This window comes from Curcuma longa, chromosome 11, assembly GCF_044706935.1.
Source record: "Curcuma longa cultivar G26 ecotype Majalengka, Jawa Barat chromosome 11, ITB_CL_G26_1.1, whole genome shotgun sequence".
Lineage (NCBI taxonomy): Eukaryota > Viridiplantae > Streptophyta > Magnoliopsida > Zingiberales > Zingiberaceae > Curcuma > Curcuma longa.
The window spans coordinates 20365124-20386782 of NC_133871.1; the positions used below are offsets into that span (position 1 = coordinate 20365124).

Here is a 21659-nt window from a genome sequence, read left to right on the forward strand (position 1 = left end):
TCCACATGCCCACACCAAATGGATGATGTGGCTGGTCATACACCTTATTTTAAATTTTTGTTCCCTTGAAATTTTAGTGCCTTTTATTTTGTTGCATATCTTTTCTACCAGAAAATGTGTCATGAATTAAGTTTTGTCTGGATGGACAGCAATCTTTCCACAATATTGGCTACTTTCATATAAATATACGAGCTCATGAAATATTGCTAGTATAGAATGGGTGGAACACGTATTTATAGATTATAATTGCCATGAACCACAATAATCAAGTCAATGAGAATACCAGAGCAGGTCCCTACGGCCAGAAAGAAAAGTCCTTTGTGTGAGTTATGGTGTAGTTCAACCTTGAGCCTTGGGCTTACTCTAAATCTTGATCTATTTGGTGTTTTCAGCCTTGCCCTTGAGTGGTGAGGAACCACGATGCCAGGTTGCGACAATCAAACTTCAGGGCCCATTGCAGGGTCCAACCTAACCGAGCCACTGTCTGCCACTTCACTTTCAACAAAACCCTGATGTGAGCACAGTTTCTACGCATGCTTTACATATTTTTGATATCTGACGGACCATTTGCTGCTTTGTTTCTTTATCCCCACTAGCCTATCTACCCTCTCTCGTTCATTTCTTAAGCAAGGACTTGTATGTGGGGCCATGAACAAGAAAGGAACGAAGGTATTTGAAGATGGAGTTATGCCCAGCCAATTAAATGACCGAGATTGGGGCACGGAGGCAATGTTCCATCACTAATGTGGCTCGACACGGTTCCTTGTTCTCTCTGGAGCGAATATTGAGAAGGATTAGGGAATGAAGCCTTTTGGAAATCAATTCCTTTATGGCTTGCTGTCCGATTGTGTCACTTTTAGCACAGAGATAGCATCCATTCATTTCGATGTGTTTGCTGCTCAGACTGTGACCCCAGTCCCCAGCCAATATATATATGGTAGATCAGAAATGACAGGAACAGAAACAACAAGAATTGGCTCGGATGAAGATAATAACAAGAATAATCAGCAACTAGCCAAATGATTTACAAGGAGCTGAGGCTGCGAATATTAGTGGATGAGTGGAGACAGGAGGCTAAAGGAATTATTATTTAATCGTGGACAGCTAAGATGCTCGACGGTTAATTATTCATTGGCAATGGTTCGATTAATAGCTACTGGAGATGAAGGGTAGTATGATTTTGTTGGGGAGGTCACCCAGCCGGCCTGGTAAATGTAGTCATTGAAGACGCTGGCTGGCAACTGTTTTTACTGGCAAAATGGGGAGGCTGGAAAGCAGAAGGAAGGTGTGGTTGTGGGCTGTGGGGCCCAAAGGCGGCATGGCAGCCTACAAATAAGCCCCCTCCTTGCTCCTTCTCAGCATCCTTTGCCTCTCCTCCAAATCCAATCCATCCCTTCCTGTCTGGCCTCTCGTCTGCCTCCGGAACCGGAAACCTTGGACTCCGCGTGTCGTTCCAGTTTGAGGTAATTTCCATGGCCACGCTGTTGACTGCTAGTGTTGTTGCCTGTGGGACTTCCCCGTCCTTATTGATCTCTGCTGTTGTACTCCAGTGAAATCGAATTCGAAATTGCACTAAATAAGCAACTCTGCTTCTGGATTCAAAGATGTCGTTGGGCGTCATGCGAAGATCCCCTGCGAATGCCTCATTCTTGGGCAAGCTGAGCTGGCCGACGCTTGCTGACGGATGCATCAGCGACGGCGACCGCCCTGATCCTCCGGGGAGCGACGAGGAGCAGACCGGGCAAATGGACGGGTGGAGCACCATCCAGTGTCAGAAGGCCGCGGCTGATCCTTATGTTCATCCTCTGATGCGGAGGTCCTCGAGCTCGTTGAGCCAGAAGAGCCTCGAGATTTGCACAGAGAGTCTCGGTTCGGAGACGGGGTCCGACGATTTCTCCTCCTTCTTGGACGACGACGATCTCGACTGCAAGTTTGGAGATGATGAGAAAGAAGAGGAACTGGAGGATGTCTCCGTGGCTGCCGCCGTAGCGGGGGAGCGCCCCCGAGGGAAGGAATTGACGTCGGTGAACTACCATGGCTCCGTCAGCAGGCGATCGCCGGTGAGGTCGTTCCCTCCCCCGCTCCCGTCCATCTCTCGGCGCGATGGACGGTGCATCCGCATGCGGCCTCATCGCCGCGATGGCCGCCTCGTCGTTGAGGCTGTCTCTGTTCCTTCTCAGAACTACCTTCATGCCCAGCGCGTGGATGGCCGCCTCCTTCTCTCCTTCATCGAGGCCACCTACGGTGACGAGTTTGGTTATGGTGAAACGAATGATGCGTCCAAGGCCAGCACCGGAAGCACTCTGTCCCAAAATCAGGATGATATCACGCAATTCGAAGTCGAAGAAGAAGATGTCAATGGTAGCCAAATAACAGAAGAAGGCGAGAGAGAATTAGATGAGGAGAAATGCTTCGAAGAAGAAGAATTAGAGAAGATTTGCTATGAAGAAGAGGAGGAAGAAGAGGAAGTGGAAGTGGTGGACAGAGGAACCATGGTGGAAGTGAAGGTGAGCACACAGCCCCAGCAACAGAGCGGCTCCATGAAAGTTCACCGCTCCTCTCTCGTCATTAACAAGTTCGTCGGCGGCATGCCGCATAGTGACTCCACTGATTGCGTCCAAACTAGGGAGGAAGTTGACAAAACGAGCTGCAATGGATGCAAACACAAGCACACTGTCGCATCGACGCCCTCGCCTAGGAGGGCGTCACCGCCGACCACCTCCGCAGCGGCAGCGGCGGCGGCGGCGTCGACGCTCGGCAGCTACAGCGGGCTATGGTCGTCACCCCTCCGCGAGGACAACGCATCGGCCCCGGACACCAAGCTGCTCTTCACCTTCAAGCGGCGGAACCGCGAAGGGTTGCTGCACGACATGAGGAGGTGTAGCCAGCTCCGGCGGCCGTTCATTTGGGAGCCATGGTGCATTGCGACTTCTTCTTGACGAAGCGAACGGAGCCTCACACGGATCCATCTTATCCTTTCGACTGCTTGACCCAATGCTCCCCTGCTTCCACTACTACGACTCTATTACAACTAAACTCAATTACCGCGACCATTGAAGGTCAACATAAGAAATCTCCAGTGTTTGGTTTGCTTCCCATTGTAGCTATTCTTCCACTTTTTTTTTCTTTGTTTTCCATCGTGTCCTTTTTTTCCACTGAATGATTCGATTTTTATAATATAATGATTGTACTGCTTCGGCATTGTTCCTTCTTTGGTCGTGGAATCTGAGCGGTAGCTGGGAAGGAGGATGCCATCATTGGTCAGGGCAGGGAAAGATCTCTCTCTGAGGTAGGCGTGCCTCAACATGGCACGACATTACAGACAGGTCTTGCTTTTTCGTACTATAAATAATCTAAACAAAGACTTACCTGAGCGTTTTTGATATCATTTTTCAACTACACGTTGGATTCCTAATCGAATGAAAATTATAGACAGATCAATCAATTACCTTTTCTATTCAGAATCTGCCTCAAGATTTGCCACCTGCCATGCATCACAGGTTGTCCAATGATTGGGATGGTCCCTCCTCCGCCTCCTCCTTCCTGCTTAAATTAAATCTCATTTGCAGCAATGTTTATTTTTAAGTTGATCAGAAAAAATAATAATATGTATGCATTATTAGAATTAAAGAAGTAAAGATTATTTTCACCAATCAACAATAATCCAGTTAGCATAGACTGAACCATTTACAATTTCTGATAATTGATTTCCTCCGTTCATGCTTAGCTTAGGTTTTTCATGCTTTTGCAGTTACTCTAAGCCTTCTTTTTCTGATTCCTTTGTCTGTGCAAATCCAGTTAACTTGGGTCTTTTGGCTTACAGTTCGAGTAGCACATTCTTCCTCTCATGTTTCTACACTTGCCAATGAAACCAGCAGCATGCCCCACCTTCTTCCTCCATTAAAGGGAAGACGGAAGAATAGAAGCCACTCAATAGAATCTTTTATTATTCAAACATGTCAACTGAATACATATTGTTTTTGTTTTTTTTTCCCTTTTTTTCGTTTTGAGTGAGGAATGCATAAATAGTAGTTGGACAGGGAGAGGGGAGCCAATAGGAAGATTGCGTGAGGCCTAAGCGATTTCTGTGTTTGGAATACACGGAACAAAATTGTGTATATGGAACTTTGGATGTTGACCTACTAGTAATAAAATAGTGGGGTGAAGTAGAAGTAGAGGAACATGTAGTGGTTGAATTGAGTCTAAAATGTGTTGCTAGTGCACCATCCATTAGCATGCATTTCAGAGAGAGCACAATGCTTAAAGGCAAAAAAGGAAGAAACAGCAAGCACCATGGCGTAGAAACAACACATGCAGCACCTGATGCCTTTGGCCTCCCTGTTCAATCCTCAAGTGTTTAAATTTGGAAGTCTGTCCAGAGGAAAGGATCGGGCCTATCAATTAATGTTCTTTTGTCCCCCACCTAAATGAACCTGCTAAATTAATTAAGTTTAATCAGAATACTTTTACTGTTTCGATTACATCACATCAATTCTCTATTCTGTTTAGCCATCTAAACTATGGCACTTCATTCCTCGTGCTAAAACCTCTCTCTCTCTCTCTCTCTCTCTCTCTCTCTCTCTCTCTTCTGAGGTAAATATTAATTTATGAAAGTCACATTGCCTATTGTTTTGCTTTTGATGGATATTGTTTTTAAAGAAAAAGAATACTCTAATCTGTTTAAGTCTGCTTTTCATGTTTCTCACATTTTTTTGTTTTTTTTTTTTGCAACTATGATTGCTTAGACACGAAGCTAGCCAACAGTTAACGATACTGATGACGAACTGTTCCAGAATCAATCTGCTTTTTGTTCCTCCACTCAGTGATTGGGAGTGAGGCGTCGTTGTATCAAGGCCGTCATCATCGTCAATAATGTACATTAAATAAGGAGATGAGTTGAAAAGTCCACCTATTAACACGCGACGTTGACACCAAAGCGACAGGGGACCACTAAGGGAACAGGAGTTATTGGTTGGAAAAAAATTAAAACGGCATCTTTTTTTATTAAAATAATGAGAAGGTTTTATTTTTTTTCGAACTTCATTTAATCTCAATCTATTTTTATTTCGATAATATTATAATAATTATGAGATCATAATAATTACATAATTATAATAATAATGATTTTATAATTATTATATAATTATAATAGATATAATTTCGTAGTTGTTATAATTAGTATATAATTGAAGCGGTCAAAATTATGTAGTTGGTATATAACATAATTTAATCAGTATTAATCAAAAATAAATTATCTTTATTATAACACTAACGGTTACAATTAAATACATGTTATGATATAATATATTGATCATGATTGTTATAATTGTATAATAATTATAATTCCGTATAGCTACTATAATATAATATTGATGAATATTCATTAAAAATAAATTATTTGTATTGTATTAGTTATGAATCATAACTGTTATAATATAATATTAATTACTGACTCATATTAATTAAAAAAGAAATATCTATATCCTAAAAAAATGATAAATCCAGTGGCCAAGCCAGACGTCCAGCATCTTTTGATTGCGCTCTCCATTTGAAGAAAAATTCCTACAAATACGTTGTAGCTGGGGAACGAACCGTAGATGTTTAGGTGACAACCCGGATGTCCTACCGCGGCACCATGGCCCTCGGGGACAAGAAATGTCTATATCTATATTAACACTTATAAATTGTAGCTATAATAATATAATATTATAAGTGTTGATCAAAATTAAAATATTCATACTGTAATAATTATAATTTTGTAAATCATAATTGCATCAAAAATAAAAATATTAAGGTAAAATAAAATATTATTTTGATAATAAATATTAAAAAACTCTTTTGGCGTTTGGAATAAAAATGATATTTCTTTTAATTTTTTGCTTTTATTGTTTTAGTCATCACTCTATCTTTTTTTTTCTTTTGATAACCGATTAGTCTTAAGCTAATCGATTCATCTCATAAAAATTTTTCATTAATCATCAAGATAAATTCAAAAAATACTCAAATTATTAGATATAGATAGCAAACCTTCATACATCATTTCTCCTCTATCAAAATCATGCTCCACTCCATATTTACTATTTGTCTTATCTTTAGTCAAAGGTGAAATCTGCCACCCAGCAATCTCGCACGGTCAGTTTCATCATCATCTATAAGGAGGTAAATCTAAAAATTACAATTGACCACAATTGAAAGAATATTGTCTCCGCTTAATCGAGATTCGTGTATATCATATGTATGGAGGGAATCTCCCAACACTATTTGCCTTATCGCGTGTATCTTATGTGGATCGAAGCAATCTCTCAGTGGGGCCATGATTACGGCTTGTGAACTTTTTGATGTCTAAATTTAATTCTTCCTTGTTCTTCTCATTTATGATTGTGATGGAGCAATTATTTAGCCTCATTTACGATGGAGCAATTATTTAATCTGGAAGGATTACAATAAATATTTGTTTAATTTAATGGGACAAAGAAATAATAATAATTTAATTTAATTAATTCAGTTAAATTATTTTACCTAACAACTTGACAGAATATCTTAAAATTAAATTAAATTTGTCCCTGGGGCAATGGGGCAATGGTAGGACATCCGAGTTGTGATCCAGGGACTCACGGTTCGATCCCCAGCTACGGCATATTTAAAAGAATTTTCTTTCAAATGGGGAACGCAATCAAAGGATGCTGGGCATCTGGATTGGCCGCCGTATGTGCTTCTCGATTTACCTGGTAGTCGGTGAGAAACTTTAGGACCGGACCGGCCACCCCAGGGAATGAGTAGACTGACTGGAATTTATCATTTTTTAAAATTAAATTAAATGTAACATATAAAACTAAATGGGAAATTATCCTTTTTAAAATTTCAAATTTATTCAATTACTCGTGTTAGGTGAAATGGTAGGAATTAATACTAAAACTTTAAATATTTGTTAAACTCATAATATCAACTGTTTGCTTGATTGGTTTAGTCTGTCGATTTATTTACAGTGAAACGCATGATTAGCCATTGTTTTCACTTGTCAATTCTGAATGATTATTTCTTCAGATAATTATCAGAAACTATTTATAATAATAACTCCGTACTAAAATATAAACTATCAATAAAACTCTGTACTTTTTAATATATAATCGATTTTATTCAGTGGATAAAGATTCGACTTTAATTATGCATTACATTTTTTTTAAAAAAAAATGATATAGACAAATTACAGGCCTTATATTTTTCTAGCTAGCATGCACCATAAAATATCAAATAAAGTGTACAATATTTTGATATAATAACACTGAATCATGTTTCTGACATTTACTAATATCATTAAATACTAGATTTTTTGGTTGTATCCTAATGAAATATATATATATATATATATATAGTTAGTGTAAAAAAATGTTAGGTGGTGGCATTGCAAGAAACACTAGTGTTTGATCTATTGGGCAAAGTTCTCCTCTTCTCAAATCTTCGCGGCCTACTTGTGAGCTCCTTGATCACCTAGTCACGAGCTCACAATCGATTTATGAACTCGTTCATCAATTGTGTGTCTATCAACTCACGATTTACTCGCAAGCTCGGGAGTTGATGGCCGATAAGTACCAATCATTATCTCTAAGGATGATCTATTTATTTGTCCTCTGGAGTAAACTGGACATTAGTTGTGGTTAGTGATTTGGGTCCATGAAGTTGTGGTTATCAATTTGTTGGAGCAATGTAAAGTATATATGTCGATACACATCTGTGCCTCTGTATATGCTGCTGTATATTCCTAAACGACTCCAAAGGCTTACTTAACCTTTCAGCAAATGCACATCAACAACCAACACAAAATTCTCAAGTCAAAGTCACATGCATCATCAAAGGTGGCCGGAAAGCCAAACTCGTTTTCTTCGACTTGAAATTAAGAAAGAAGAAAAAAAATCACCATTTGCTTTTGCTAAGAGAAACAATGAACCATTAATTAATTGAGCCATATGGCTTCTCTTTTGTCAGTACTGAAGAGACAGCACTGGCAGCCGACCTTGACCTCCGTTTGAAACCATGAACAATATGATTCATCAAAGACGCTCTAATTTTACATGCATACATTCTAAGCATTAATCGTTTAATTTAAATTGCTTTCAAGACACTTCGCATCATTTGACTTGTATGATCAAATTGCTTAGTGGTGCACCATGGGAGGCCGAAAGAAGGATGCTGAAAGATACATCGACCTACAGAAATCCTGGACGTGATGCCAAAAGCACCACATACATAGCAAAGTAAAAAAAGAAGCATTGCACTGTCAAAACCACAAAAGACGTTGACAAAGTTTAAATACATTTTCCTCAGATGTAGCCTAGCTAGCTAGGTCCCAGGACTAGAGATAAAAAAAAGGTTTATGCATGCATCTAAAAGGATAGGAAGGATTAAGAGCAATCAAAAATTAACTGAAGTTAGAGAATTGACCTACCCATCTAAATAGTTCATCCCGTAGGACTTCCACTGCTTATTTGATTGATCAAACTCTTGAAAGAGCGCTATCGAGAAGGATGGGACGCCTCTTGCACAATTACAAACATGAGGAAAATACAAAACTCTGGAAAATAAAAAAATTTAAACATCACTAACAATATGAATTAATGAGATACATAATCATAAAATTCACCCAAATGGTATAATGTTGTTGGATAAAATAGGCATTGGAAGAGGCCTCATCTTTCCATAAAACAGTAAAATATTCAAACATTTGTGTTCGTTTTCTTTATCCTGTTCCAAAAACATCATGGTCCGCTAAAAAAGACCTTAATTTGCTAACACACAACATCGTAGAATGTTATATAGACAAAGCAGGGAGCAATAATTAACTAACAACCGTTGAAATTTAGTGCTGGACAGAACAGATTCGTATATTTTCCAATTCTGGATCACACAGACTACGACAAAAAAAAAAATACACACTCTAATTGAGAAAGTAACCTATTTGTACTTTCCTGTTGATTAGAACCCCATGTAAGCACCACTATACACAAAGGAGTTAGTTACAGCACTCGAAAGCTCTAACTTATATACATCTGTCTATGAACACAAGCCGGTGAGGATTTTAAAATTACTTGTGGGTTTCTATTGGTGAGAGAACTTAAACATCATATACAGGCAGCCGCTCCTCAATCAGTACTCGGCATATAGGGCATTTCTTGCACTTCTCAGAGCAGGACCTGTTGACAGTGGAGTTAATACTAGCTATAAACATCAATTAATGCATATCAAGAAGGTATTGCCAATAGCCATGATGGCCACCCTTGTGAGATGGAAACAAACTAGCACAAAACTTACTTGCAAAGAATCCGGTGGCGACATGGAATAAGGACCATGCATATTTCTGCCTCAAAGCATATCCTACATATCACTTTCTCCTGAAATAGACCACAATACACAAATTATTTCAGAAATTTGGCACAAAAGGGAACCTGCAGAGAATATAGGAACATGCAATGCAAACAACAGCTGATGTCCACCGTATCAAATACAAAAAGACATTGTGCAAGGAATTTTCTGGACTGCAAACTGGGTGGTTGTATCTTATCCGCTTTCTGGCCTCAGTATTCGTACCATAGATAAGATGATGATCATTAATGCCTGCTTATTCCTAAGTATACAACTACCACTTATTGTTTGTTTCTTCTTATTAATTGACTAAAATGGCATCTTTCCTACTCCAAATAGATTATCCGTCAGTAACAGGTCAGCCTGTGCGTGTAAATTAGCAATAATGCTAATCTATACAGATCATCGTGCTGAGTGAGAAAAGCAATAATTGAAGCCTGTGAAGCATATATATATATATAAAAGCAAAATAAAAGGCATAAACAGGAATTAGAAACCCTAGCTATTCAAACAGGTATTTTTTAACCCAATTTTAGATTAAATACGGACATTTTGAAGCCTTTCATATTCTTGTTGGCTATACTTCGTTATTTCAGCTTGTTCCCCCAAAGCTGCTTGTAGTCTCCAAACCTGAGGTACAAACACAGATGGGGATCAAACAAATGACAGTGTTGTGGTACATAAACCTACTGTATAGTATTTAAAACTCTAGAATATAACAAACAACTTGGTGATTGACACAAGCAAAAAAAATCCACTGTACCTCCTCAGCTAAATCCTTCTTTGACATTTTCTTCACAACCTCAGGTGGATAACCACAAAAAGTGTTATACCTAAAGAGAAACTCCAAATGGTCAGAAGAAAGATGCTAGTTGTCCTACTAGTTACTTTCAATGCAAGTAATTTACAGCATTGAACCAAGATACTAGTCTGAGGAAGATCAGCAATCTCTTTATATTATGAGATCTACTTCTTGAATTTTGTGTTTCAAAATATTTTGTTAAGAAGAGACAATGCCTATCTTTGCTTTTAGAAGATTTACTAATCTTCAACAGTAAACAAGACCAATGATGATATCCTATGTGTTTCAAATAGCACAAAATGAGACACAAGTATTATCATAAAAACCCACAGCCAGGCAACCTGTCTAGAAAGATTCATTCCTAAAGAGTTAGTTATTATTATTATTAGATATTCAAAATTAATTAAGAAATCATTCAAAGAAAATATAAGGTATGTACCGTGATTAGATTCATTCCTTACATATTTTAATTTCCTACAATATATATTCCCCAAAGTTGACCACTAGAAGCTGAAATATTCACAAACTCAGATTAGCAAGATTTACTGGTGTCTCGTACTTGGACAGTTAAATCAATCTTGATGAATGGTAAAATACCTTTGGTCCTTACATGGTAGATGTATTCATAACTTGTGGTCTAAATGTCTATTCTTCCATCATGGTTAAGAGCTCTCCATTGTATCTCAAATCAAGCATTGGTCAAATTAACAATAGCATGAGAGATCACTTGTCCACTCTCCAATTCATTTGAACAAATTGCAGCCATCATTTTCACAACAACAAAATATTTTATTTCCAGAATCTACATCTAATGTAAAAATATAGCTTAACCATTCATTTCTTGCAAGCTTGGTTAGTTTCACCTCCTATTTAAACTAGAATACAATTAAATGAGTTCATCTTATCACCACAAGTCAAACTTTATCTAAGATAAACGACTACCAAGGAGCCATATCTATATCTATATCTATCTATCTATCTATCTATATATATATATATATATATAGATTTTGCACTCTAAATACTAGCAAGAATTGTTTTGCATTGATATGTTCGTACACTATTACTAGGCTTACTGTAATTATGGACTATCAAAAAATAGTGGGGAGAATTATTAGCATGCACCAATGACCAATTGATAAAAAAAAATTAAAAATCCAAATTTCTAGTTAAAAATCACCAGATGGAAAGTGTTAGTCGACTCAGTTCCAAATAATTTCATAGTTTGATTTTTAGCATGCACAGGGTGGCAGAAAACACTGAATTGAAATACGCAAGACAAAAAAGTAACACTCTGCATATCTCTCAATAAGCTATGAAAGTGCAATTTGGAGGCTAATATCTCAAGTTGGCATAACAGTTCAGCCACTTCACTTTATTTAAGCACATAAAGTTGATTATTCAGCTCATCAGATAAATATCTAGAGTTTTAGATGAAGTGGAAAAATACCCTATTTCTTCAGCATGAAACAGTCGAGCTTGCTCTTCTCTGCTTCCTTCATCAATTGACCACCAACCAAACAATCTGTGTCAACTTGGACAAGATGTACCAATAAAGAAGAGAGCTAATTTTTTTATCCAAAATATCATATTCAATTGGTAGACAAATAAAATAGTACCTTGAACCACGATGCACGAAGGCAAAGAAGTCGTGAACATTTGATGAAATTCTGAGATATCTACTATCGATAGTTCCATTATGAAGTAAAAAAACAAGCTTCTCCACCAACCTTGAAAAAGAATATAGTATAGCAGCACCTTGCAAAAGAAATAATGGCGAGAAAAGTGCAAGACTTGGAATATGACGAGCACTAGGAGGAGTTCCCTGAACCAGCAAACAAGTAACAAACATATCAGCATGTCATAATATAAACAAACTTTGCAGTAGCAAGTTTTTTAGCATGTTTGCTTTGAACTATGTTCAATTCTAGTTTCTAATTGCAAACGAATTAAATAATGGGTAATAGCTGATTTTCCTAGCATTCAAAATTAATACAACAAAAGATTGACATTATTAGTTCAAGGTTTCACTTCGTTAAGATTACATTTTGTCATTACTTGAACAAACTAGCTATTGGACAGCTCTTGTATTAGACTCCTTGAACTAGAACTTAAAGCCTATCGATCCACGGTTATGATTATCTATGTTCATTTATACAGTTGCCATTTGCAAGTATGTTGGTACTTTGGTTAACAGAGTTTGTAATATTAATGCATTCAAAAGTTCAGTGGAGAATTATATGGTGTTCAAATATTAAATGCAAGGAAATACTACATCATTCCTGTTTTCAAGTTCCCCTTTAGCTTAGACTTGTCCTAACTTATTAAGCGCTCGCACACGGACAAGGACATGATCGCACCATTCTTCACCTAAAATTTTGGGCATGCAATTAGTATGAACTAGAATCTTTTTCAATTGAACTTTTCACATACCGCTTACCCATGTCAGCACAACAAATACAGGTACTACAGCAACTTGGACACCTAGTAAATGATGAGTCAAACACCTAGATTCATTTCAATAAGTATACCCCCAAATCAAGTGACAGAGATTAGAATAGCACCATACGTGCCTAGGACTATGGTGATGGATTCCATGCCCTCAATGCTACAATGGCACAAAAGAAATTGCCTTAATGATAATCCTCCAAACATAAAAGCACTCTAACATAGCAATAGATGACTGATGAAACAACTTAACATAGACATAGAAGGCTATTATTTGTGCTAGTCTCCCTCTACTTGAATCAAAAGATGTAAGAGCCATTAAATGAACATCATTTGTAGGCAGAATATATTGCAAGTAATAGTTAAGCAAGTTCAATTTTATAGAGATTTTTATTCGCAGCATCTATTAATACACAAATGGATGGGCGGAGTACACCATCAGCATCAAAAATATTTTCTCAATGTGCAAAAGTCCTCAATAATTCAAGCCTCGTTTGGTGGTTTTACAATGTGCTGTTATATCAAGTGTTTTTGTACTATTCTTAGTTGAATAAGAGCTACTTAGTAAACAAGCATATCGTTGACTGATTGAAGCATGCCCATCCAACAGTTGGAAGAAAAAAATATAGGAACTACAAATGCACATCATACCTCGAGGCGCATGCAAAGAAAAATCTGGAAAACTACAATAGGAATTTTCATTATATGGCCTCCAATGTCTTGCAGACTACATAACCTATCCTGATCATGGTCCTCAATAGAAGAGAGCAGAAGACCACTATTCCAATCCCGATACCTAATTGCAGTTGAAGAAGAAGCTTCACCATGAGAAGGACGCCTATGGATCATTAGATTATACCACTTTGTAGACACAAGAAAAGCAAAACATTCTGCAATTCTGAAAATGGTTGGTAGATCAGAACATACAAGTGGTATTGTAAAACCACTAATGTGAAATAGAAAGGAGTGATGTGCTACCCAAAATTTATAAATAGATCCCACCAACCAAGCGCTTCAACATCACCTGCACTGACAAAAAGATAGTTGCAAAATTGTATGAAGTAGCTGTCATCTGAAATATTATACATGAAACAAAAAATTATATTGAATATCCTAAACACAGAATCAGAGAGGGGAAAACAGGAGAAAAGGGGAGTGAAGATAATAGATGGAGGAGAAGAGAGGAGATGAGGGGGAAAAGTAGAGAAACATAAGTTTCAAGATGAAGATTAATTTATATTCAAGTACAAACATTGGATGCTCCTTTATTTGGGCATTCAACAAAGGCACTAATCAGCAAACACATGACAGAAAATTTCTAGAGATCAAACCTACACTCTGAGCCCTGTATAGCAAGTCCAACTCAAATTGCCAAAGCACAGGCTAAGAGCACATAAGTGCTTGGCAGCATTAGATCAGGAATATAAATGTATTGTTCTCTAAGCCTGTCCAGCCAATTCCTGAAAGTTCAGGGAGGTAACAGGCGCATAGATGGAAACAGAAAGGTCCGTACCTTATTTATTAGGTTATCCTGTGACGGCATGTTCAATTCTATAAAATCCTACAGTTGGAATTGCCTTGCATTTTTGTGCGCACGTGTGTTGTATTATTTGGTAAAAAAAAATTGTCCATATTGCTAGCACAGAAAAATCTCCATCATGTCTTGCATATCTCTCCTACTGTATCCCAATATCAAGTTATGGAAATACAGATTATTCACGTGTCTGAATGAAAGAATATCAAGTTAACATGGATTTACAGAATAACGTTCATGAAAAGAAATGGACCAGAATAATCATCATTCAAATATATGAGAAGATACTAAGGCACTAATTATCCATCTCTTCTATTTTTACTAAACCAGAGTCCAGATAAAACAGATCCACATGATAGTAATATCAACAGAATTTCATTCATTTTGACTTCTTGTCCATTAGCTCGGTATTTGTTTGAAGGTTCTGTACAGATATTAAACGGTAAACCATGGCATATCCGAATGAAATCCCAATTTGAGAACTACAATTTGACTGTCTTCAATTCCAGTTAACTGTTGATATTTTTTTCCCTTAAAGGGAATCTTAGATTCTTTTTTCCAGAGAACATGTAAAGAACAAAATATCACATAAATACACTAGAGCTCAAATTTAACGTTCATATAAAGTTGGATGATAATATTAAATGTTTTGTAACTGCAAGACATAAAAAGCTTCAGAAAAAATGGTGACGGGGGATTTACCACACAGCTTAAGAAGGGTGAATATGGAAGCAGCTATGAGAAACACCATGGAGATCGCAACCCAGAAGTGCTAAGACAAGTACCATAGTATTTAGTATACAAACTTCAGAAAGTCAAAAACAAAATCATATTGCAGTTTACAATATTCTAGCCTAGAAACTAATGCAAAAGGACAACATGGCCTATTAACATAAGTTCATTTTCCTTTTATTATTAATGCATCTTTCTTACATTGCTCAATGTAACAAAAAAGTAGTTAATATCAATTTCATGTGACCTATAAAAACTAGGAACTTATGACCTATAAAAAGTTGATAGGATCACAGAAAAATAGGAAGCTGCAATAGACAACTGGAAATCTGGATGAACAAAATCTTCCATTATATATATATATAAAAGAACAATGGTTAGGAAGGAATTGAATTCTTTTTGTAACATTTACTAGTGAAACTTTTCTACATGATAACACTTACAATCCCTCTTCAAAAACAAGTTCCCAAGAGATGCCAAATTGATATTATTTCTCATCATGAAACCAATATACTCATAAAAACTGAGACTAACTGAAGAATCCAACTGAAGTGAACTTACAGGAAGTGTCTCCCAGATAGCTTCATCAGTCATGCTCTCTTCATCTCCTGGCATTAAAGCTCTACACATCCTGAAAATTAGAGCATCAGCCGGAGAGATCAAATTTCCCAGAGAATTTCAAGGTGACGTGATAACTCTAAAATGTGATGGATTTTTTCTTCTTGTTGCCTTTTTTATCTTTTATAGTGTTTTCAGATGCACTGTTTTCTTATTTCCTAACAGTTATTATTGAGTCACCATAGTCCAATTTAAACAAAAGTGAAATAGACCTAATTTGAAGATAGTCCTTAAGGAAGTTAACCAATATTACTAGTTCCCTTTTTAGATATCCAACTGCCTCTTTTGTACATGATTTTATAAGCAATTGTTTTTCTCATAAAAGAAAATGCTCTGATAAGTGTTCGCATTTCTTAGTATATGAATGCTTGCAACCCAACATTCTATAGCTCATTCTCAAATACAATAGTACGTTGTAAACTCAAACAACGCTATTAAGAAACTTTAAGCACGTAAATCAATAAAAAGTAAATTATCTTAACAATAACTATCTTAATATTATCGGGAAGTCCATCTGAATAGAGGTACCATCCTATATGCAAGTTTCAAAAAGTCATGAACCATAGGATAAATTCAATCAATCTTACAGATACAAATCAATCTTAAATGCTCTTTATCTCACCCAATCCAGAAGAGAAGAAGCTTTACAGCAAGACACTAGGATCAATGCATGTAAAAACCTTAGCATAGGTGGACGACATCATAACAAAGCTTTGGCAGCGAAAGATTCACAAGAAAGGTGGGCATGAAGGTCCAACACTAGGCTGGCGGCAATGCCAAAGCTATGATGAAGGATGACAAACTAGTGGAATCCTAGGCTGAGATGAGAAGGAAGAAATTTCAGGGACTCATGTATGTGATTTTCCTCTCTTTCCCTTCTAATCAATGTAAAAACGACATCAACTCCCTGCAAAATCACATAGTCCAATCAGCACCGACTCTACCATTCCACAAAGCCGTAAACACTAGTATTGTTATACTTGAAATTAAACCTATCTGAGCCCATGTTGACAAATTTTAGATGGTTCAGATATGGATTAAAATCAATGGACATTAATGATACTAGGCAAAACTAAAGTTTTTGTTGTGGTTTCCCTTGATCATTAGGTACCAACTTAGCTTGAGTACATAGATTGCTAATAACTTTCCAAAAGCGATCATGCTAGAAACATTGAGGGAATCAGTTAATACTGTAAAATACTACAGTAATAAGGTTATTTTAACCTAGCATTTAGGATGAGGGGAAAAGACAAGGGAAAAAATAGAGGTAGGGAAAGTTGGGGAAGAAATGGTTTTTCTCAGTATACTTGGGAAGAAGGTGGAAGGAGGGATAGAAAGAACTTTCCCATCATTTCCACGGAGGGAAAGAATTTTTTTGTTTATATTATTATTTTAGAACTTGGAAAAAAAACAAAATAATAATTAAACAGCATAAATAATTAATTCTTAGGCTTTTTGATAATCAGTTGGACGGCTTAAATCATATGCCACCTGATTGAGCCAAAGTGATGTGAGAGAAAGATTTCACCTTCTATCCCTTCTAGCAAACAAAGACTAAGCCTTATCTGAGTTTTGTGAAGACAACACAAAACAAACTCAACGAGTGAGAACTCACAAAGGATAGATATTAAGATTATCAAGGATACACAATCTCTTAACCTTCCTACAAATTAAAAACTGGATAAGCTATGGCAATTAGCTTAAGGTGTTTATGGCTAATGATCAGTTGCAGTGTCATAAATGAAAATTAACAGTTTTAGCCAGCCTTACATTTTATATTCAAGATATGGTATTGTGGTGCTAATAACAAGACAAAATGTCCAATTAATAGTGAATATTCTTCTGCAATTGCACTGTAAAATAACATAAATACAACATAAATATAGTTACCTGAAATTATCAACAAGAATGGTTATCTCAAAGGCCAAAAGGGGAAGAAACACAACCTTTAAGTTGATATAATTTTCAGCATTAACTGTATGAAAGTTCAAATATAAAAATGATTAATAGAGTTAATATACTTGCCAGTGGAAGTATTTGTGCAGTGCAGAAAATGACTACTACCAATTGTGCCTTACCACTTTTATTGTGAAGAAATATACAAAGGAGCAGTTCAAAGGCAATTAACAAAGGCATTGCAACAACAGCATGACAAGGTGCCCACTGTAAAAGGAAGTATATCAGGCCAGGTTAATGAAATGGCAATTATTACCAGCTATAACATAAATAAAAGTACATATTAATGAAGAGGCATTAAAAGTTGAATCATACGTGGCGATCATGAGGCAATGACGGAGCAGGTAAGGAGAACCTTCCTCGTGCTACAACAGCATGAAATAGCCAAAGAGGAACAAATATTATCCTGGCATGTCAGAAGAAGAATAAGACCAACACAATAAATATATGCCATTAAATTAATGTAGATTACAACAACATAACATTGGTTGATAATGGGTAAAAGGGAATCTGGATAGAATCTATTGAAATTTGAAATTAAAAAAATATCACCTTACCAATAGAAATCTATAGAATTGCAACAGAGATAAAGACAAATTGTGAGGAGTAATCCCCTTGTTCAATGATAGTATATTTTTGTCACTGTTTGTGATTGTGTTAAAGATACATGCTACATCCAGACCAGTATGACAAGGTAAACCATATGTCACAAATCTTATACTACATAATCCCTCATTCAGATTTTATTTAACAAAGTGCCCCATGTGACATATCCATTATACTACAGACACTTCTGGTGATGGAGAATAACAGCCCATACATGTGACCAAGTTTGGCGGCAGGACAATATCATATTCCGAGAAGTATTAAAATCCGAAAAATGCTACTAACTTCCCTGGGAATGTATTGTATGTAGGTGTAGCACATGCATTAAAAAAATGATAATTTCTATTTTACAAAAGCTCATGCAGCATTGACTCCTGAAAGAGCATCCCCGAATGATACAAGATGAAAAATCACTATTTAACATTCATCATCTCTGCTCATAGGAAGAATAGCAATTTCCTAATTCTAGCATCTAAACTAGCAGTAATGCTGTCGAAGGATAATGATAACAACCACAAAATCCCAGAGCATTGTCCTGTTCTCACAAGAAAAGAGACTTTTCCGAGATAATATTAAGACAAAATTAATCAAAGCAAGTTAGAAGAGCAACCAAGAGATTTAAACAAGCCATCGTACAATTGACCGGGGCAGAACGAAAGGCGCGATACATGGAGAGGCGGAAGCAGAGAATTTGAAGTCGCAGACACTCAATCCTGCTCTCCTTATCTCAAACTAGAGTCCTAGAATTGAAAACAGGAATAAACTTGCATAAAAAAAAAATCCTCTTAGTCCTCCCTACCCACACTTAGTCGTAAAGCCCCCAATTAACCAAATCAACCGCCAAACCGTAGATCTGAAAGGCTAAAAGTGTTCTCATGGCAAAAAAATCCAGAGGCGAACACAATTAAATCGAGGAAAAGGACATCAAATTACAAAGGGACGAAAACAAAAGCAGAACTGACCACCAAGAGTAGGACGTCCGGTCATCGATCTTCAGGGCGAGGAACAAGGTGAAGCAGAAGAGGAACGCGTGCGCTGCCAGCTCCTGCGCCGCCTTCCCCACCTTCCTCCACGACATGGCCCTTTGCCGATGCATAGCTGCCGCTCCCCTCTATCTCTCGCCCTCTCTCTCTCTCTCAAACTCTTCTCTTCCGTCACGGTATCCGAACAAGCGGCGCCACGAAAACCGCTGCTCGCGATTTCTACCCTAATTTCCCTGGTTGAGCTGGATAACGAAGGGGAGCTGCGAAGGTCATCGGGAAGATCGATATTTTTCACGCCCTGGTTCTTTCCGGATCTTTCTTGGGGAAGGTCGTCGAGTCAGCCCGGGAAATTACCATGGTCGAGTCAGCGATGTCGGCCTTATATAAAAAAAAAATTGATAAATCTTAATTAGTTGCATTGACTCAATTTCTAAAAGTGATATTGACTCAATCCGATTTTATAAAAATTTTTCTCGACCATCAGGATAAATCAGAAGCGCACACAGCGGCCAACCCAAATTTAAGCATCCTTTGATTGTGATCACCATTTAGAGAAAAATTCTTTCAAATATGTCGTAGCTGGAGATCGAATCGCGGATACCTAAATGATAATCTGGATGTTCTACCACAAATTTGTGACAGAACGATATTGGCCTTATAAATACAAGCAACCGAGGCACGGTTGCTCCGATTGAATCACTCTAAACTTCTATTTTGCAAAGAAAACAAAGAAAGAATCTTCTTGTTGTGGTTACCGAATCATGGAATAAGTAGTAAATTATCCCTGAATTGGCCAAATCACGTCTTAATATATCTTCTTATTCAAATCAAGCTCCACCATTTAAAAATCGTATTTAATTTTTATATCGCCTACAATTTTTTCATCACCATCTATGAAATTGGAAAAATAGTTTTTTTTCAAAAATATATAATGCATTTTTAATTGATAATGTTTTTCTTTTTTTATTATTTAGCTAGGCTTAATTAGAGATATAAATTGGGATGCCAACCTAGCTGTCAAAGATTCCTTGAGTTTGATTTGAATATTTTATTAAATAAATTTGAATAATATAAAATTTAATTATATTTGACTCATTTGCCTCTATATTTATTCCTACCGACACATGAATCATTTCTTATCTGACTCATTGATAAAAAAATAAAAATATATATATACAAGAACAGGCTTTAAAAAAATTAAGTTTCCTTTATCTTGATTAAAATAAAAATGATAAAATCAAATCTCTTCCCACAATCAATCCTTTTAAAATCTTTGATAAAGTATAGACATCAACACAAATATAAGTCTTTTAGAGTTTATAATGGTCCACGCCATCATATTTTAATAAATTCTATCCTTCTTTATAAGGGTCTTTTGTTTCCACATATATAATCGAGTTGATATTTAGATGGTAAATTATCATATGAACAAAGGATCTTAGACATGATGCGATGATGAAAAATAGGATATTTGTCAAATAATTAAGTTCTAAATTCATGCAGCATATGTATATGATATTTAAACAAATTGAATCATTTTATTTTTTAAATTTATTTGATGAATAAAATATGAAATCACATGTGATATAAAAATAAAAATGAAACAGAGATAGAAGAGGACGTCCATCCTTCGTTTTCATGCCACTTGAAATTAAAGAAAGCAAAATTCTTTTCTTCTAAAGCTTCCACTACTCTCTGCTTTAGCTTCTGACCACGCTTCCACTTGCATTACTTTTGTCTTCAGCATTATTCTCGATAAGTTACTTTTAAGTTTTATATACGCATAAATAAATTCCTCCCGTTCCTCTCTAAATAAACCAGCTAACTAAAAGTTGTTCGAGTCGTCATTGATAATCTTCGGCCCATCAAACTAAGTGGGCTCCGACGGCCCACCCTCTTAATTTAATAATTCAAGTTGCATTAATTAAATCACGTCTGCAAATTCCAACGACAAACGACAAATCAAATCGCCAAGTTCGCGTACAAAATACACACACAGAATATACAAAGAAAAAAAATAGATAATTATAAACGTAAAATCTGGCAGATCCTGGAGCTAATGACAGCTACCCATAGCCAATTAGATTCTCCTCCGTGCCGGTAGATTCCTTGGCCCTTTCCAAAATGGTCAGAATAAATTACACATTCTCCATTAGTCAACTTACCGTGAAGGAATCGCTTCATCGACAATGCTCATCTCATAATATATTCGTATATATGCGTGTATAAAATATTCGACTAGTGTAAAGCTCCTCTGTTTAATCGCCCATCTTTATTCTCGTTCTAATAGTTTAATCAACGAGCGACATTTTTTTTTCCTACAATTAAACAAGCAAAAAAATTAGATAATTGTTTGGTTTATGCGTTTGATTCCATCAACGTCGTCCAGGGTAGAACATGAAGTCATTGGGATGTTTAAAATAGCCTTCCTAGTTGCCTTCCGTGCCCGATGTTTAATTCAATGGCGCCTCAAGTCACAGATGAGACGAGCAAAATTGAATGGGTAAACGAGCTTATTTATACGAAAAGATTGGAAAGACGACATCATATCTGGAATCCGTTCATTTAAAATTGTGCGATGACGATCTGATGCAAAAACCAAAAAAAAAAAGAATCTAGAAAT

The 21659-nt window shown here is 36.6% G+C and overlaps 2 protein-coding genes across 3 annotated transcripts; one reads left to right on the forward strand and one right to left on the reverse strand.

The window, feature by feature from the left end:
• The first annotated feature begins 1344 nt into the window (after positions 1 to 1344).
• Positions 1345 to 3195, forward strand: LOC141839185 (uncharacterized). The gene is made up of 2 exons (XM_074726877.1): positions 1345 to 1463; positions 1551 to 3195. The coding sequence occupies exon 2, from the start codon at positions 1605 to 1607 to the stop codon at positions 2937 to 2939; it is 1335 nt and encodes a 444-aa protein (XP_074582978.1). The 5' UTR covers positions 1345 to 1463; positions 1551 to 1604; the 3' UTR covers positions 2940 to 3195.
• Positions 3196 to 8825: 5630 nt separating this feature from the next.
• On the reverse strand, positions 8826 to 19368 carry LOC141837970 (uncharacterized). Of its 2 annotated transcripts, none has more exons than XM_074725346.1 (14): positions 19016 to 19368; positions 17763 to 17853; positions 17570 to 17654; positions 17382 to 17466; positions 15435 to 15495; positions 14844 to 14913; positions 13586 to 13631; positions 13259 to 13505; positions 11779 to 11984; positions 11610 to 11684; positions 10121 to 10190; positions 9907 to 9987; positions 9307 to 9386; positions 8826 to 9188 (listed from the first exon to the last, which is right to left on the reverse strand). In XM_074725346.1, exons 1-14 carry the CDS (start codon positions 19147 to 19149, stop codon positions 9110 to 9112), a joined length of 1410 nt encoding a protein of 469 aa, XP_074581447.1. In that variant the 5' UTR covers positions 19150 to 19368; the 3' UTR covers positions 8826 to 9109. The 2 variants fall into 2 exon arrangements, with proteins under 2 accessions (XP_074581447.1, XP_074581446.1); XM_074725345.1 differs by having other exon boundaries at positions 15435 to 15504.
• Positions 19369 to 21659: the final 2291 nt, after the last annotated feature.

What these genes read in the sequence shown, in the direction of transcription:
- LOC141837970 (XM_074725345.1), bottom strand. Translation starts at nt 19,149, where the DNA reads ATGCATCGGCAAAGGGCCATGTCGTGGAGGAAGGTGGGGAAGGCGGCG. An exon ending in CTATCTGGGAGACACTTCCT is followed by an intron (nt 14,914 to 15,434) that starts GTAAGTTCACTT and finishes TACTTGTCTTAG; the next exon opens with CACTTCTGGGTTGCGATCTC. An exon ending in CGCCACCGGATTCTTTGCAA is followed by an intron (nt 9,189 to 9,306) that starts GTAAGTTTTGTG and finishes CACTGTCAACAG; the next exon opens with GTCCTGCTCTGAGAAGTGCA.
- LOC141839185 (XM_074726877.1), top strand. Translation starts at nt 1,605, where the DNA reads ATGTCGTTGGGCGTCATGCGAAGATCCCCTGCGAATGCCTCATTCTTG.